The sequence below is a fragment of the Marmota monax genome, unplaced genomic scaffold (genome assembly GCF_021218885.2).
Source record: "Marmota monax isolate L192 unplaced genomic scaffold, Marmota_monax_Labrador192_F-V1.1 WCK01_AAM20220418_F8-fsc00015, whole genome shotgun sequence".
NCBI lineage: Eukaryota > Metazoa > Chordata > Mammalia > Rodentia > Sciuridae > Marmota > Marmota monax.
The window spans coordinates 13767925-13788180 of record NW_026692194.1 but is presented as its reverse complement, the minus strand read 5'-3'; the positions used below and the strand labels follow the sequence as shown (position 1 = coordinate 13788180).

Genomic DNA, 20256 nt, shown 5'->3' with positions numbered 1-20256 from the left:
AAGATCTGAATCCTATGCTAGCTGAAGATGCCTGGGATAAAACTAAGGAGGGGGAGAGGATGGTCATAATCAGATAAATCAGAAGGGAAACTCAACACCCTAAGAAAGTCCCCAAAGCCATCCTCTCCAACCACTGTCTGCCTCATGGTAGGAAAAGTTTCTACCCTGATTCTTATTCTGTCAGGAAATAAGTTTCTAGATTTTTGGCAAGGCACTTAACACTTGGAGCCTGAGATTCTTAACCTAAAAAGAAAACATATTTAAAGAAATTATTTTGGAGCTGTGTATAGTGGCGCAAGGCTCAGGAGGCTGAGGCAAGAGGAACATAAGTTCAAAGCCAGCCTCAGCAAAAGCAAGGCCCTAAGCAACTCAGTGAGACTCTGTCTCTAAATAAAATGCAAAATAGGGCTGGGGATATGGCTCAGTGGTCAAGTGCCCATGAGTTCAATCCCTAGTACCCACCCCAGAAAAAAGAAAGAAAGAAATTATTTTAGAATTTCCTTTCAACTCTAATATTTATAAGTTCATTATTTATAACAGACATTTTAAACTAGCAGTTAATTTGCTTTTTTCCCCTCCATATTTAAAACTAAATATTTGAAGGTTTGTTAAGAAAATCAGTTTCCTGGTGTCTAAATATATTTTTTGTCTGTTTGAAGGTAGGGTGGCTTTTTTGTTTTTGTTTTTGTTTTTTTTTTTTTGGTGGGGGGGGGGATTAAATCCAGGGGTGCTTTACCACTCAGCTATATCCCCAGTCCTTTCTATTTTGAGCCAGGGTCTCACTGAATTGCTGAGGATCTCACTAAATTGCTGGCATCAGCCTCAAACTTGCAGTCCTGTCTCAGTCTTCCAAGACTCTGAGATTACAGTTGCATACTACCATAACCAGCTTGAGGGTAACTTTTAAAAGCCCAGATACTGAAATAAATTGCCTGAAAAAAAATCTGGTGACACTTCCCCTCCCCACAACTATCCATGCTTCTTCAGATTAGAATTTTGAGAGTACACAGTCAAGACTTTAAAAGCCCCAAATAACAAACACTTCTAGTCACAGAAATGTCACACAAATTAAGAATGCCCCCTTAGCATCATCCTCTCTGGCAATGCTAAATGTGTAATGGTTATCACAGAGAAAACCTTAGCAGACTTGTGTTGCTATTAACATAATAAAGTATAAGCATGCTTTGAAATAAACCCATTCAAATAAATACACAATTATTAAAACATAAATATAAAGGCTTAATATATAAAATAACCATATAATAAATTAATTAAGCCTAAACTGATCTTGTACATTAGGAAGCTGGAAGTGCTCTGGTCCCTAAATGAAAAGGCAGCTCCATCATTCAAACTGCCAATTGCTAAGAGCCACAGCCAAGTAATATGATGCATGGCATTTTTGGTTGAAAGGTGTCTCCAGCAAGCCATTGAGATGATATGATTATGTTAAGATCTGCATTCATATGGATATTGGACTCCTGTTGTCCACCTCGGCCTGCTACGGGACTCCTGGAGAGTTCCCATTGGTTGGGGAAGTGCGGTAGGAGGGATTTCAAGAGGAGGGACTTCCTGTGGGGGTCGGGGGAGAAGGCAGCGTGGGTAGGTCAGGCAATCTTCCCCGGAGCATACGGGGCATTGGCGGCAGTTTCAAAAATAAAGTTTGTTCCTGCTTGAGTGGCTCGTGATTTGTGCCCAGCCAGACTGCGGCAGCCAATAAACCTGCTTTAGTGACAGATCTTACAAGAGTGTTCTTACACAGAAAAATTAGTAGCCTATGCATTGCACTGCTAGTAATAGACAGTCAATAATCAGGCTTATAAATCAACTTATATATATATATATATATTTATTTATTTACCATGTACATAAAACCATTAATTTCATAACCTTATTTATACATGGGTCAAGAATTATTTTTCCTAAGATATAAAGTTAAAATTTATGATCAACAGTGCAAAGGCTAATGAATTAATCTTACCCGATGAAATAAGTATGTTCAAGCTTTCTAGCTTGCCATACTGTGCAGCCACAAATAAAGGCGTGATTCCAAAGTCATCCTGGCATTCCTTGTTTGCTCCTTTTTTAAGAAGCAATTTTATGATCTCAGCATTTTCCTAAAGCACAGATTCATATTTTAAATAAAAGGAAAAAAGTGGAAGGTATCTTTTTTTCTTATTGTATTTTTTTTTTCTGTTTTTCTTTTTAATCTTCTCAGTAAAGGAAAACTTGAAGAAGAAAAAAATCAACGAAACAATTTATGGTTGTATTGGTTGGGAAGGAAATGACCAAACAATGAAATTATACCATACTTTTAGCTAGCCCAATAAATGTAAACAGATTAAATATTGATCTCTAGGGATTATAATCCTTATGAAATTTTGCAAAATTAATTTACTAACCCAGCACTAAGGATATAACACAGGTTCTAAACACACCATTATAAAGAAGCCATTGCTCTTTATCAATTTACATCCCATATATTCTGATGTTTGTTAACTATGCTATCAACATTTGAAAAATTTAAATAATCCTTATAGCCCAAAGTTGCTACAGCTACTATAGCAGTTGGCTTATTCAGAATGATCATTAGCATTTAGACTGCCTTTTCTGTGCTGCACTAACCATTATAAATCACCGGCAAGTAGAAAGCAAAAACTGTACAGAACTGTCATTTTGAAAGGGTAAAACACACAATTTACATGGAAATGAAATAATAAATTCAGAGATTACCTGGAAAGAAGCCTGGTGCAAGGAGTTCCATCCACACATAGAATGGGATCCATTAACATTTGCTCCATGTCGAAGTAACAGCCTTAACACATCTATCTGTCCATTTTCAACAGCTGCGATACACAGGAGTCAGAAAAATTTTTGTCAGCAAAAAGGTATGTTTATAGGACTAGACACTTTGGTAATGTTCTCATCACTTATTCACCTCAGAACTCACAATGCTGTGACCATTCCTAAATAGTTATCACAAAATCATGTCTTAACCCAAACTCATTTACATACACCTAATCCTTTCTGTGCACATACAAAATTATTTTCAATAGTGTGCTAAAAGACACAGAGGAAATGGAGACAAAAAGCAAACATTCTCTCTGAAAATGAAAACAATATGGTTCAGAAGAAATAGTACCAGTCTGGAGAAACCGTCTCAAAAAGGTCGAAAGGTTTGTTATCATTACCATTTGATCAAAAATTACAAGAATCACTGACAAAGTGAAAGATAAGTTCTCAATTTTGGACATTTTTTCACCACCGTGAACAACCAATGATATGCTTATGCGCTGGAGTTGTGGCTCAGCAGTAGAGAGCTTGCCTAGCATGTGCGAAGTCCTGGGTTCAATCCTCAGCAACACATAAAAATAAATAAATAAAATAAAGGTATTATGTCCAACTACAACTAAAAAATAAATATTAAAAAAAAATATTCTTATATCCACCAATAAAAATCTTCTCATATATTTGAATTAAAGGGGGACTCCAGATAAACCAAAAACTGTCGTTAGAGAAATATATGTTATTTAACTAATAACTAAAACTGATTACTCCCAATTGCTGGTATAGTAGAAGCTCCAAAGAAATAATTTATATGCCTACAAATAACCCCCAAAAAGGATACACACAAATATTGGACTTCCATTTACATATGTAACTTAACATTAAAACAAGGTATATTTAAGTCTAATATCAAGTACATATAACAGTTTATAAATCCTACTTGGTAAGAATGAACAATCTACTTGGGGGAACATGTTATCAGTTGGTACAACAAGCAAGTAGGGCTAAACCTTCCACAATGTATCCACCAGAAAATTTTGCTAAGAAGAAGACAATAATTCTGGAAGAGTTTAAGCATGGAGTTAATGAAAAACAGAATGCCAGAATATAATTATATACAGTAGTTCTCCTTATCCAATTTCACTTTCTACACTTTTCAGTCACTCACAGTAAATGGTAGCCCAAAATTTTAAATGGAAAAATTCCTGAAATAAACAGTGTGTAAATTTAAAATTGCTTACTGTTCTGAATGGTATCATGAAAACTCAGGCTGTTAATTTTCTCCTTCCCATGACATGAATCATCTAGCATATCCACACTGTATACAGGACCTGTCCATTAGTCATTTAGTAATCTTAGCCATTTCATTTCGAGGAAGGGGGTAGAAAACAGAGCTTCAGGCATCTACTGGGCATCTTGGAATGTATTCCCTGCATATGAGGGGATACTTAGGGGTTACTAATGTAGTGCTACATAAAGTAAGTATACACATACACAAACACACATACTCATAAATCACTGGCAAATAAGATAAAATTTAATAGCCCCACACCTATTAAATTATTTTATTAAATTTTAAGTTTGGAGAAATAGTAATATCTACAACAGAGTTGAGATATGTATAAGAAGGCCTAACTTCATGTGCTTGGGTATATATTTTATTTTAAACAATTTTTCTGTATCTCCTACTAGAGTAGAGGATGGAAATGGGAATATAGGAATCAACAACTTTCAGGCATAAAAATGAAAGGCATTAGATAATTGGATGACAATTACACTTGAAAAATGTTAAGACAGATGAAACAATGGGGAAAATAAAATACTTAAAATGTAAAGCAAGAAGTATACGCATTATTACTGAAGATAAGTAACATGCCATTGATATTCTATTAGTTTTTTACTGGCAGTGAGGTTGGTTTTGTTTGTTTGTGATACTGGGGATTTGTTTGTTTGGGATACCAGGGGTGCTCTACTACCAAGCTACATCCCAAACCCTGAACCCCTTTTATATTGTTGTTTTGTTTTTGAGACAGGGTCTTGCTAAACTGCAGTTTGTGATCCTCCTGCCTCAGCCTCCTGAGTCACTGGGATTATAGGTGTTTGTCATGGTACCTGGCAATATTCTATTAGTTTTAGATATTGAATTTATACTTATAGCTTGGATCTGGAATGTAAATCTCCCTATGTTGAAAGTGTGGTCCCCAAGGAGGCAATGTCCAGAGATGAGACTTTTGAAAAGTGGTTGGATCGTGAGGGCTCTGACCTTATGATCTAATGTATTAATCCACTGAAGACTACTTGGAACACTGACAAGTATTCCTAGGGGGAAGAAGTAGATCATTGGGGTTGTGCTCTGGAAAGGTTTATCTTCTTCAGCCCTTCCCCCACCCATCCCAATCTCTCTCTCTTCTGGGTCCCAAAGCAGCTTTCCTCTGGCATATCCTTCTACCATAATGTTCTGCCTTGCCTCAGGCCAAAAGCAATGGAGCTGGTGACTGTGGACTGAAAGCTCTGAAACTGTGAGACAAAATAAGTCATTCTTCCTCTAAATTGTTCTTGTCAGGTATTTGGTTATAGCAGTGAAAAACTGACTAATGCAAACCAAAGCTTATTTCTTCATAAGAACTCTAGGAAGTCTTTTAATCAAAAATTCCCTCATTCTGGGCAGGTTCAGAAATGTAACCAATAAGTTTAACATTATTTACTTTATTTCTAAGTTAATATTTAAGCATTTTATCAAGGAAAAAACAACAAGTTTTTCAAGCTATTTTTCTATATTCAATCTAAAGTCAATCTAATTTGGAGTGGATGTCATGACAGAAAAGGAAGAAAATCTGTTTCAAATCCAAGTCATTTATCATTAGCAGTGATTGCTTGCAAAAAATCAGTCTATAGCTAGGCAGACCCTGAGTTGAAAATTATCAGGTTGTTGGTGATGATATATGAAGGAGGATGGAGATAAATTTGTTTTCTACGAGTTAGGCTGACCTTATAAAAAAGAAAATAATTTTACTGTGATTATTAAATACAGTATAGAAGTCAGACAGAAAAACTGTTTTCACTTTTAATATTATAAATTAAAATTGCTGATCTCTACTGAAAACACTTCCTAATAGCAAGAGTGAAACCTGTACATAAGCAAATAAATAACATTTTCATAGCTCTTGCTAATTATTTCAAAATAAAATAAACTTAATGATTAATAATTGTGAAATAGTAGTTTATGAAAGTATATTTATAGCTTACATTTACTACCAAAATCTCTGCTTTGGAAGAAATGCAATAATACTGTCTTTATCAAATTGAAGAAGGGATCTAACACTGTGAACAGTACACATCCAAAAAGGAAGTTTTTCTACATATTTTCTCAATCCTTCTAAGAAAAGCAAGCATAGTACTGTGGTTAGAAACTATCCCACATCTAAAATAAGACTATGCAAATCTTTTCCCAAAACATAGTCAACCATCAAGCAACTATAACACCGAGTATTTTTGTATTCTATGGGGACAGTGGGGATACAGGTAAAGAAGGAACCATAGAGAAGGATACCAAAGCATTAAGAGTACTTCTGCCAGGCTGGGGCTGGGGCTCAGGGGTAGCGCACTTGCCTGGCATGTGTGAGGCACTGGGTTCGATTCTCAGCACCACATATAAATAAATAAATAAAGGGCTATCAACAACTTAAAAATATATTTAAAAAAAAAAAGAATACTTCTGCCTACCAACATATAGAGAGAAATGATAAATGCATAAGTAATGATAGCAAATTATCCCTACCTGACTGAATCAGTGATGTTAACTTGGTGGAAATGGACTACACAAGGGTATTTTATGTTACATTGCCTCCTCTCTAATTTCTCATATCACCCATTTTCTGGTGGGTTCTACTGTTCAACCTGTAAACTGGTTTAGTCTTAAAAATAAAACAAATAATTTGTCATGACCCCTGCTATCAATATGCTATTTTCTTTTACTTTTTTTGCCACTAAACTTCACCCAAAGACCACTCTCCTTAAGTCTACATTCACTGATTCCATTTTTCCAATCAGCTGTTAACAAATACTGTCTACAACATACCAAGCAATGTTCGAGATATTAAAAATACAGAAGCAAATGAGAGATCAAAATTCCTGCCTTCATGGACCTTACAAAGTCTCTATCCATAAGTAGTATGCAAACTTCACTCCCGTAATTCATTTGTAATTATTCCCTTGATAATAATCATCAGTGACACCCAGGTCATCAAATTCAATGGCCTTTTCTCAAGCTGTAACTTCCTATTCAGTTTCTACTGCCTGTGACATTAAATTCTTCATATCTCTTTGATATTTGAATATTATCAAATACAATTAATTTATACATGATATGAAAATGATCATAAACATATGAAGAATATTATATAATATTTTGAGGAAGAAAGGGGAAAGATGAGAAAAAGGAAGAGGAAGAAATTATTTTATGGGCACAAATGCCTAGGACCAATCATTTCAAAACCAGGGAACTGTATGTCCCCATTGTTATTACATCAGCAGTAACATAATCATCGTTATGTCCCAATTCAAATCTTAAAGTAACATGTACAAAAATAAGCATTAGTAATTGTGCACAAGATGGCATCTGGAGAACAACGGAAAATTGACTCAACTCTTGTAAACTGCATTTTTCTGAAACACCACTATCAAACCTGGCAGATACTTAAAAGATCAATGGTCTTTCATCCTTTGAACACTGTTTCAGAATCAATATGAACAGGTAACAAATATTACATGAGGCAAAATTGATAAAGCACTATATTAAAAAAGATCTTAAAAACTTATCAAATAATTAAACTACATGAACCTTATTTGGATCAAGATTTCAACAAATTGAAATACACACACACAAATACATAACAATAAAGGAAATTTCAATACTAACTGGATATTTGATGATATTAATGAATTATTATTTTAGATATGATAATTTAGTTATAATAAAGTATCTTTATCCTGTGGAGATAGATATGCAAGTATTTTTATATGATGAATGGGATTTTCCTTAAAAAAATGAGTGGGGGTAATAAATAAGACTGTAAAAGAAACAATACTAATACTGAATTGACAACTACTAAAGTTGGGTGTTAGGTACATGGCAATTTACTATATTTTTCCTCTATGCTTTTGTATATGTTTAAAATTGTCCATGAATTTTGTTGGAGGTTGGAGGGGTACTGGAAATTGAATCCAAGAGCTTTACCACTGAGCTATGTCTCCAACTCTTTTAATTTTTTTATTTTGAGACAGGTTCTCGCTAAGGTGCTTAGGGCCTTGCTAAGTTGCTGAGGCTGGCCTTGAACTTGTGATCCTCCTGCCTCAGCCTCCCAAGTGGCTGGGGTTACAGACATGTGCCACCACACCAGCTGTCTGTGAATTTTTAAAGGAGACTTTCATAAATTATAAAGGTAATTTCAATATGGGAATTCGCAAAACACGTATCTGAAATATTTCTTTTGTCAATGCTGGGAATTAAACCCAGGGCCTCACACATGCTAGGTAAGCACTCTACCACTGAGCTACAGCCCCAGCAAATATCTGAAATATTTCCAATGTGCATACAGTCTACACTAAATTTTCAAAAACATATCAAAAAAAATCTAACTGAACTATGTTCTACTTACTTGGTAATATTAAAGTCACATTTTATACATATTAATTGAAACCTACTTTAAAACTTAAAAAAACAGGGAGAGGGAGATAAGTCAAAAAAATAAATGAATCTATAACAGAATAATAATAGTAACTGGGACAAAGCTAACCTTCATAACACTCTGTTGCTCTTGTGCTCTGTACTATAGCTTGCCTTGTATAATAACTAATTCTAGTTATTAAAATATTTCCAATTAAATAGTAAGCCCTTGGTATCAGGAACTAATACTAATAGTGCAAAGGTCTGATAATCACCAAATCAACATAGGACAACATAATGAAATTCAGCTACAACTTCTACTATTCCACTGATAAGCAAAACTGATTGGCTAAGCAGTTGAATTACTATTGAATTCAACTTCCTCACCTTCCCAACTGGACAGAACCAGTCTAACGTTTAGAATATAACTAAATTGGAATTTAATTTAAAATATCTATTTCCAAGATATATGTCTGAAATTGGAAACAAGAAGCCATGTCATCAGTTGCAACCACTATGTCTTGTGATAAATGTTCAATTAGAGAAAGGAAATGTGTAAATCTAGAACTTAGAAATGTAGCATGGGTTCCTAGAAAGGAAAAAAAAGGAAGAATCATAATATCTGGTATTTCACCAGTATCCAGAGTCCACAAATAAGGAATAGGAACAAAATAAGCTGCATTTTGGGGGGTAGAGCTCAAAATGTCCCGGATACAAAGAGAAGTGGGAAAAATTATCCTGTCTTCAATTCAGACAGGTATTGACTGTAAGACTTTATCCAGCTAAGACAGCAGAAGAGAAAAACCACGAGCTCCGAGGGTAGAAACACTGCGCCTCCAACCACACATCATAGTACTGAAGGAAGCTTTCAGTACAAAAGTTTAAGAAAGCAAGAATGACATGAGACTATCATTTCCTACAATAATTTCTTGGGAAACACTTTATATTTAAAAAAAAAAAAAAAAAGTTTTACATTTCCTAAATGGGGAAAAGAAGAAAATAAAAAGTAATCTAAGTAGGCATATACATCGTAACAATTATTTGAAAATGAGAACTGGAAGAACCAGAAGTACCCTTTGTCTCACCCAAGACTTTCAACCAAAGATAAAACTCATTTGTGGTATGTAACACATTAGATTCAGTCACAAGCCCTATATGAAGACTTCATGAAGAAATGGACTCAAGATTCCATGTGGGAGAATAAGGGCTGATATACACATACATGTTTAAGTACTAAATTATTATTAGTAAATAATAATCTTATTCAATATAGCATTTGTTAAAGAGTAAATTTTTAAAAATCAGATATTTTGGGGCTGGGGTTGCGGCTCAGGTAGAGCGCTCGCCTAGCATGTGGAAGGCCCTGGGTTCGATCCTCAGTACCACATTAAAAAAATAAATAAATAAAAGGTATTATGTCAACTACAACTAAAAACTACTTATAAAAAAATCAGATATTTTTAGAATATAATTATCTTAGTGAATGCTCTTTTGAAAAATGCTTACTTGGGACAAACTTGACCAAAATTATATTGTTCTGTTGTGTGTATGTAAAAATATATAACAATGAGTTTTACTACTATATATAATTATGAAGCACTAATTTTTTAAAAATGCTTAATATGCCTCTGTGTACTACAGATAATTTGTACCAACCACAAATTACAGTACAGTGAGTTCTATATATATATTAGAAAATAAAATTTTGAGGCTCAAGATTTTGACAGTGATTCCAAGAAACACCAGTCAATGAGGCTTCAATGAACAGCATAACTGTGAGTTTTCCAACTCCCCTAGTTGTAGAAGGGAATTGCCAATAGTTCTGAGAATCCCAGAGATCACATATGTATTCTTTTAGTACATTGGAATTATGTATGAATTTTAATTACATTTATGCTTTTTTGAGTTCTACATATACTCTATTCTCCATTAAGTACTTACTTCATTTTTCTACACAATTTACAATAAAATGGTCTTTTCATTGTAATCCTAGATTATGTAAAACTTTTCTCATACTACCCCTTTTATGAACCAAAGCACCATTCATAAGCCATTTAACTACAGTTTTTCTCTGGTTACACTGACATCTGGTGGCACTAGAATAGAAACTATGTTACAATGACAGTTTTTTCTAGCATTGCTAGTATTATTCTATATAATTTCAAGTTTGTGTTTTTGTAAGATTTTACCAATACTCAAGACAAAAGAACTAATAAAGTGCCAATATAACTCCTATTAATGTCATGCATTAGTTATAATCTTTCTCTCTGGGAACGTGACTGGCAAGGATACAGAATTTTCAATTATTTCAAGAATGTCACTGATTCTGTTCAGTTATGTACTTAATAACTAAAGCTTATAATCAGAATGATTATAAATTGAGGCTTTGCCACCAAAGATAGATACATAATGTCAAATCACCCTCTATCTATAGTTTTAGATGTATTCAAAAAATGTTTATCTTTAGTCTAAAGTGAATTTTACTGATATGTAGAAAATCTTTTTCTAGAATTATAATGAAAAGTTATATATTATTAATTTCCTCATGTTTTCCCATTGGTTAATAATCTTAAAGATGTATACTGATGGGGAAAACCCTGATCTCATGGGCAAAACTCATGTTAGTAACATAATGAAAATACCCCAATTGAATTCTACATGCTATCACTGACATGGCTCATGGTTTCTAGGAGGAAAAAGTCTAATGGGCAATTAGACATCAGAGACCACATCCCAAAAAAATACATCCTCCACCACATGTATTAGAAGACAAAAACCTAAAATTTCACTATCCTACTATGTAGCGATAACTTTTCCATGTGTCACCACAGCAACAGAAAGTTATAAGAAACATTTGATTAAGAAAACATATCCCTTGGGCTGGGGATGTGGCTCAAGCGGTAGCGCGCTCGCCTGGCATGTGTGCGGCCCGGGTTCGATCCTCAGCACCACATACAAACAAAGATGTTGTGTCCACCAAAAAAACTAAAAAAAATTAAAAATAAATATTAAAAAATTATCTGTCTCTCTCTCTTAAAAAAAAAGAAAAAATAAAACATATCCCTACATTTGTATCTTATTCTAGGGGTATACCACTGAATTCTATAATTTTTGGTAATTATTCAAGTTTTTGAAGCATTAATACAGCAGGATTCTCTTTACAGGAGCCAACTCTCTAAATATGATCCATATTAAGACTCATAGAAATGGGACTTGACACAGTAGGATGCTTGCCTAGTATATGCAAGGTCCTGGATTTTATCATCAGCATCACAAAAAACAAACAAAAATAAGACTTAGAGAAATAAATGATTACTGAGGATTCCTTATCAAAGAAAAAGTATATGGATCAAGGAATGCTGTTTATGTAGAAGCAATACTTGTATTTCAGTCATTCTAACCAGTAATAATCACATAAAATTAGTTGACTGATAGCAATAATAATCATGAAGAACAAAGAGACAATTGCATTAATAACCCAGTTTGCCACATAAGCATACTGTATAACTATGCTATTTAATATCATCCACAAACTGGCTATCAATCTGCAGACTGTTATCAGTCCTTAAAAAGGTATAAAGGTTTGATCAGAATATGAACCAACTACATCCCTAAGCACACTGTTTAGTTCAGTGGACATTTTTTTCTTGAGATAAGACTTCCTTGATGAAGGAGACAACACAATGACTTCTGGCTCAAGTCTCTTATACAAACAGACTGATATTTTCAGTAGCATTGCTGTATGATACCTAATTAGAACAGAGATTGTACTGTATCAGGGCAGGAGGACTAGAAGGAGCTGATCTAGGTTTATAGATCAGTTACCATAAAATAAACTACTCAATTATTGAAAAAATGCTAAAATCAAGAATTTCTGTCTTAGGTTAAAAATTAATATGGACTTCCAATTTTAATATTATAGCACAATGTACACATTTCTACTCACCTTCTTAAAAATCATCCAAACCCAATTAATGCAAAATCAGCAAAGGAAAATGAAATTTAAAAATACTTTGTTTTTAGCAAAACAAGGATTCATCCTAGTTTTAAATTTTTGAACTCTAGATCAAAAATAGTTTTAAAAGTACCTCCAAAAGAATAAAGATCAATTCTGTGTACTTATGGGAAGAAGGGAGGAAATGTCTTAGCTACAAATGTCTTTCTTTCTTTGCTAGAAAAAGCTAGCAAACAACACTTCTCTAAGGTGAGAAATTCCATCTGAGGTGTAAAATATAAATCCCCAGTAGTAGGAAGAGATACCTGGGCTGCCAGCAGGAACTTCTCTGGATTCAACTGAAATATGAAAATCGGAAGAGATGGGTCTAAACAGGCAATCATACTAAAAAGCCATATTTTTGAGAACAGTCTGCTTCTACTATCACAGAAGGGAAAATGCATTGCAAAAACCCATAGGAGCCAATCCTCAGTGACAGGTAAAAGATACTAGCTAAATAAACTCACACTCAAAAACCCTGAATTGAAAGAAAACCCTAGCTAGTATGGAATGCAACTCCAGCTCCTTCCCATAATATACCTCCTGAAAATAGCTGGTCAAGCAATATAACACATATTTCTAAGATGAATTATCACAAAAGAACCAGTACAAATCCCAATAAAAGATATAAGAAAAAGAAAGAAAGTTACAGGAAAAATACTTAATAAAAACTATCATAAAATATTTCCAATAAGTGAATGAAAATTATAGCTAAACTTGTGCTTTAAGTTTTCTTTTTTTAATATTTATTTTTCAGTTTTTCGGTGGACACTACATCTTTGTTCACAACATCTTTGTTTGTATGTGGTGCTTAGGATCGAACCCAGGCCGCACTCATGCCAGGCGAGCGCGCTACCGCTTGAGCCACATCCCCAGCCCCATGCTTTAAGTTTTTAAAAAAGAAGTGAATGAAGCAATTGCCTCTGTGAAACACAGCACAACACCAAAATAAAAGTGTTCAAGGTAAAAGATCATTATATGATAAGAAATGACATATGCAAACTCAAAGAATTCACAAAAGACCTAGGAAAACAAAATCATCATAGAAATGCAGTTGAAATTGAAGAAACCCTATAAATATTTCTAGAAAGGAACATAGAGGATTTTTTTGTGTGTGTCTGTGTGTGTGTGTGTGTGTGTGTGTGTGTGGTGCTGGGGATTGAACCCAGGACCTTGTACAGGCGAGGTAAGCACTCTACCAACTGAGCTGTATCCCCAGCCCCCAGAGGATTTTTTAAAAACAGGAAAAGTAAAATAAAAATAAAGAGTAAGCAGACTAGAGAGAAAAGATTAACAAATAGATAACAACTTATGAATAATCTGAACTCAAAACACCAACATAACTGAACATAAAAATATTTAAAGTTATAATTCTATAAATATTTACTAAAAGTTTTCTAAAAATCTGCATCCAAATATTGAAAGGGTATACCCTGTCTTAGAGAAAACTAATATAGTACAGACATGGAAAACTATTGACACAAAAAAAGAAAAGAAAATTAGGCTAGCCTCAGATTTCAACTCTGAGAATGGATCACCAGGAAGGGAGGGGAGATAGGATTAGGAAAGACTGTAGAATGAATCAGACATACTTTCCTATGTTCGTATATGAATACATGACCACATCATGTACAACCACAAGAATGGGATCCTAATTAGTATAAGTTATATTCCAGTTATATATGTCAAAATACACCCTACTGTCATGTATATCTAAAAAGAACAAAGAACAAATTTTTTTTAAAAAGTTTTAAAAAGAGTTCTTTTTTTAATTATTTTCTTTTTATATAAATTGTTACATATAACTTTAATGTTTATGTGGACAGTATATCAAAATAAGAATGCATTCAAAAATAATTCATATAAGCTTTTCCTTCTCAATGCATTAATATTCTCATCTTCTAGAAAAACAAAATATTATTTAAATGTAATTATATAAAAAAAAGTTCTTAAGAAAGGGCTGGAATGTAGCTCAGTGGTAGAGAGATTACTTGCTTAACATATGTAAAATCTAGGTTTGATCTCCCATAACCACATACACAAATAGAAAGTTCTTAAGGAAAGAAAGTGTGATTCAAGGATTTTGTGCCTAAACAAACTGTTGTTCAAGTATGAAATAATTATTTCAATTTTGACCAGAACCTAGGCAATACTATTTACATAAATCCTTTTGGAAGGCTCTGTTTAAGGAAGAATTTAGTTAATCAAGTAAAACTGGAAAAACTACAGCAATATAACTGGTGATACATTTCTAAGCTGTTTAACTATATAACTAAAAATAAAATAAAATTATTTAAGATGACAGAACACAAAGGAAAATGCTATTTCAACTGGCAATGCAAATACGAGACAGATGACAAAAGTTGGAAAAGAAAAGGACAAAAAAAAAGAACTACATAAGAAAATAAGGACAGGGCTGGATTTGTGGCTCAGTAGTACAGCACTTGGCTGGCATGTGTGAGGCACTGGGTTCAATTCTCAACACCACATATAAATAAATAAATAAAATAAAGATCTATCAACAATTAAAATTTTTAAAAAAGAAAGAAAATAAGAACACTGATCTTCTGATCTTTAAATGCTGGAGGTTTTAATCTATCAAATATGACAATAAATTGACAGACTGTATAACTAAATTTTACTGCATGAAAGCAAAACAAGAATAATAAATATCCTAGATTCATAACTGCTTATACTAAGGAATTAAAAGATACTGTCTTAAAACACAAAAGAGTTTGAGGTAATAAAAAGTTACATCAAGAAACATAAGACTATATAAACAGAGATAAAAACAAATACTTGAACATAAAATCAGTACTTTTATTTTATTTATTTACTTATTTACTTATTTACTTATTTATTTTTGTGATGCTAGGGGATTGAACCCAGGGCCTTCTGCATGTAAAGCAAGCACAACTTTTAGTGAATTCCATACTTTTGACCTGGGAAAACTCAAACCCATATTTTTAAGAAACTAACATGTCCTCAAGTAAAAATGCTTAAATTCCTAGGAAAGATGATTAATCTTTCAATTGAAAAAAATCAAAAAATACCTCCAAGAATAAAGATCAATATAAAATATATTAAGATAGATGCATATTAAATTTCAAAGTTCTTGGCTTCTCTACAAATAGCCTTAGGCAAGATCACTTATCCATAAAGATATTAGTGAAAAGTGAAACAAATGGTGATTTGTTCCAATTTTGGAATACAGCTACAGAATCAAAGTTAAAAGATATGCCATGAAAGCTAAAGTATAACAACACATTTCACAGTTAAATACTGAAATAGGCAATCTTACATAACACTGTATAAAAACACTTTACTTTCACTAAATATTACTGCTATGTTTAACACTAACTGTTACACAATCAGAGACTCAGAACAAAAAAATGAAAAATAATCCATCAAAAGTAAAAAGTCCATGCTGTGCAGTTCCCATAGAAATCATTCTATAAAGGCACATTGGATTGGATTTGAGTCTACAACTTATCCATGTTTGTTTTTTTGGTTTTTTTTTTTTTTTAATCTCTAACAAAATAAGAAAAGAACTTACTACCTAACTAGCTGGGTTTTCGCTTTATTTATAAATAAAGATGTTGCCAGGTACAGTGCACATCCCTGTAATCACAGCTCAGAAGGCTGAGGCAGGAAGATCATGAGTTTAAAGCAAGCCTCAGCAAAAGCAAGGCACTAAGCAATTCAGAGAAATCCTGTCTCTAAATAAAATAGAAAAAAAAAATAGGGCTGGGGATGTGGCTCAGTGGTCAAGTGCCCCTGAGTTCAATTCCCGGAACCCCTCCCCAAAAAAATATGGATGGATAGATAGATAGACAGACAGACAGACAGACATAGATAGAGGTGTTTTTATTTTGGAAGCAGTTTTATAAACTATCCTTAGAATACTTACTATGTACATGTGTATGGAGCAAAAGGAAGGGACAGAAAGCAGAAAGAGAAGGCAAGGTAAAGAAAAGAAAAAAGGGAGCTGACTTCCTTACTAAAATAAACTCCTAACTATGTGTTAGGTAACAAAATTCCAGGACAATTTTCATATGGAAAAATGAGAAGTTTCCTGAATTTCCCCTTTCTTGTGGGCTTTTCTCATTTTGATTCCTCCTGTTATCAAAGAGAAGAGTTCCTTCCAAAGCTCAGTTTTATTTATATGCTGGTGAGTTCTATATAGGGAAGATATTCCCATTAGAAACAGTGGAATAGTAAAGTTTCGGTCTACGTTTAGACTTGAGTTCAATGGTAACCATACCTAAGAATGAGACACCATACGATAGAATATTATTCAGCAATAAAAAGGAATGGAATACTAGTATATGTAACAATGTAGATGAATCTCAAAAGCATTATGCTAGGTCAAAGATGCCAGTCTCAAAGGTTACACAGTATGTTATTTCATATACATATTTGATATTCTGAAAAAAGCAAACTAAAGGGCTGTGGCTCAGTGGTAGAGTGCTTGCCTAGCATGTGTAAGGTACTAGGTTTGACTCTAAGCACCACATATAAATAAATAAAAATAAAGGCCTATTGACAACTAAAAAATATTTTTAAAAAATAAAACTATAGGAATGAGAACAGAAGAGTGAGTACTGAGGTGGGGCGGGTTGATTAAAAACAGCAAGATGGAATCTTGGGGTACTAGAAAGGTTTTATATCTTACTTGTTATCATTATAGAATTTTATTCATACATCAAGAGTCATAGAACTCTATACTAAAGAGAGTGAATTTTACCATACGTAAAATTTTTAAATAAATATTTTTAAGTTCCTAAGAAAAAAAGATACTTCCAGAGCCATTTAATTTTATTCTCAGGCCAGTAACAAAGCTTAGGTGGGTACTATTATAAGTGAGAAAACTGAAGCATAAGGTAAATAAGTGAACATACAAACTATATGTGCCAGGACCAAAACTATAGTCTTAGATACACTGATTCTATCCCAAATGTTTTATTCTCTTAATTTTCTCAGTTCCACTCAACTTTCTGAGACAAATGTCCCTGAAGATAAATAGGATCAAAGGAAGGAGGGAGGGAAAAAAACAGTGATTAGAAGTGTATCACTTATATTCAGGTCATCATACTTAAGGAATTAAAGTACTCCACAACTGAAGAAGTCTGCATAGTAATCAACATAAGCAACAAATGAGCTGTCATTAAGGGATTAGCTGGTGATTTCTTCCATAAAAGCTTAAATTCATAATGCTCAGAAAAAGAAAATGCAACATAAAACATTCACAGGTAACCTTGTAACTATTGCTACAATTTCAGTACTACCTAGTTTCAGAACTACACTGAGAACAATGATGGTGACCACAATTCAGAACAGATTTTACAACTTTAAATAAACATAAAGTCCCAGACACCACCACCCAGGGTAGAAAATAAGAGGGAACCAATCAAAATACTTCAGTTTCAGAATCATATAAGTGGTAATATAATAGAAGAAGCATACTATAATTTAAACTAGTTTCTCTAAAAAATAATAAATCACATCTAGACCCTAAACAGCATACATCACCTAAAAACAATGGCGTGGTTTCTTCTAAAGTAGTTGCATTTGGATCTGCCCCAGCTTCTAAAAGAATCTGTGCGATCTTCCAATGTCCTTGACTTGCAGCAAGATGTAACGCAAAGAAGCCCTCAAAAGTCTTTGTCTTAATGTAGTTTTCAGAAGAATCTATGGAAGAACAAAATCTCATCAATCAGAAGATTATTACTTACTACTTTGTTGAAAAGCAAAGATTATCAGAGGAGAGGTGGAGGTGTAGCTTAGTGGTGGAGCGTTGCCTCACACATGAGTCACTGGGTTCAATCCTGAGCATCACAAAAAAAATAAATAAAGGTATTGTGTCCATCTACAACAAAAATTTTAAAACAATAACAACAATAACAAAAAAAGACTATGAGAGGAATTTAATGAAATATTAAAAGTTAACTTATAAATTATAGGGCTGGGGCTGGGGCTGGGGCTTAGCGGTAGCACACTTGCCTGACATGTGTGAGGCGCTAGGTTCAAGCCCCACATATAAATAAATAAAGGTCTATCAACAACTAAAAAAAAAAGAAATTTTAATTGTAGGTCTCATAATTCAAAACTCTGGTAAACCAAGGAGAAGTTCTACAGGGATCCTATTGTCACAGTTCTTTGATTTTCTTACCACACAAATTCTGCCCATTCACTTTAATTTTCTCTTCTCTAATTTTTGGTAAGGAGCAGGAGGGAAGGGGCATGAAATCAAAGGTCACACAACATCAAGCTCTGAGGAGGATGCAGCACCAAATATTTGCTTAAGCAAGATTTACTGAAACATTAATAAGTTTGGTTCAATTTCTAAATTTATTTCTAAATCCAGGAGGAAAATGGTCTCACCTCTAGCATTCACTACCTTGTACTTAACTAACACTATAAAGGCAATTTTAAATATGCCCTTTCTAACTTAAGGTAGCCTTAGTTAGTGAAAATTGCCTTTCCGAAAGAATAAAACACACCCTAAACAAACCAATTACATATGTTTAAGAGAAACTTCTGAGTCAATTTAAGGAGTGCATTTGTAATGAAAAACTAAAAGTTCAAGTAACATTCAAATTATATAAATAATATCTACATTAAAAAATTTTAAATACAGCAAAAGATAATACTGAGAGGTGACTTACTTACCAAAACAATAAAATTCTAAGCCCATATCAGAAGAATGGACTCTATGGTGGAGGCTGAATGGTGAAGGCATTTCTGAGAGTGGTAATAAAACAAACAAAAAAACTTCTAAAATATTTTCCTGAAATACCAGAATAGAAACTAATGATCCTAAAACAGTCATCTATTTTAAGCATTTCTTGTAATTATAACTCACTGATAAAATAGGCAGACCAAGCTATAAAGTTCAAAAGCAAGCTATAAGTATTTAAAGAAAACAATCTCAGACTTTACAGAATACTAAATGGCAAGCAGAATAGTCATATTTTAAAGTGCCTTATCACAGAAAAAGTGTTTCAGAGATTAGTCAGAAATTGGTATTTATTAAGATGAGTTTATTTAGATCAATTAGATATTAGTATTTAATGTATTACATGTGGAATACAATTAAGATTTTTTTGTCAAAACACCTTATAGTTTTGTGAATACAAATGATATGAACAACTAGGAACACATAGATATGTATATAAATAATTGATATACGTTGAGTTCTTAAGTGGGAAACTTCAATATTATGAAGACACCAATTCTTCCCAAAATAATTCATACATTTAATATAATTATAATTAAAATGCCAGTAGAACTATTTGTTGGTTTTGAACTGTTTGTTGGTTTTATACTTGGTAAAATGATTCCAGATGTTTGAGTGTGGAGTAGGACAGGTAATAATAACAAAGAATTCAGAAAAACAAACAAGACAAGCATTGTAGGGTAGCCTGGATTTATGCATTAAATCATGTCTTCAAGTTAAAAACAGTAAAATAATGCAGACAGGAGTAGAGAAGAAATAAATAGAAGAGGGTTTTGAGAAGTAGCTCAGTAGTAGAGTGTCTGCCTAGCAGGCAAGAGGCCCAGGATTCAATCCCCAACATGACAATTAATTAAAAAAAAAAAAATAGAAGAAAAGCAGACTAAAAAGGATGACAATTGGAAAGTTAAACCTGTAAACCAACTTTAAAGGAGTCCCTGTTAGAGAAAGAAGAATACATATTCTCTTCCATTAGGGGAAAAAGAGAATTTAATCTCAACCATTTAAGTACTATGTATTAAGACAAAAGAGTACACTAATTTACAGCAGGCAGAATTTTTTTTTTTTTTTAATCAA

General features: G+C 33.3%; 1 protein-coding gene across 4 annotated transcripts in view; it reads right to left on the bottom strand.

Annotated features, from left to right (window-relative positions):
• The window catches only part of Asb3 (ankyrin repeat and SOCS box containing 3), a 167198-nt gene that overhangs the window by 57561 nt on the left and 89381 nt on the right, over positions 1–20256 (bottom strand). For all 4 annotated transcript variants that reach the window (XM_058573151.1, XM_058573157.1, XM_058573154.1 and 1 more), the window contains 3 exons: positions 17976–18134; positions 2731–2843; positions 1979–2114 (listed from right to left, as the gene is read on the bottom strand). In XM_058573151.1, coding sequence (XP_058429134.1) covers positions 1979–2114; positions 2731–2843; positions 17976–18134 — 408 coding nt within the window. The remainder of the gene's footprint in view (positions 1–1978; positions 2115–2730; positions 2844–17975; positions 18135–20256) is intronic.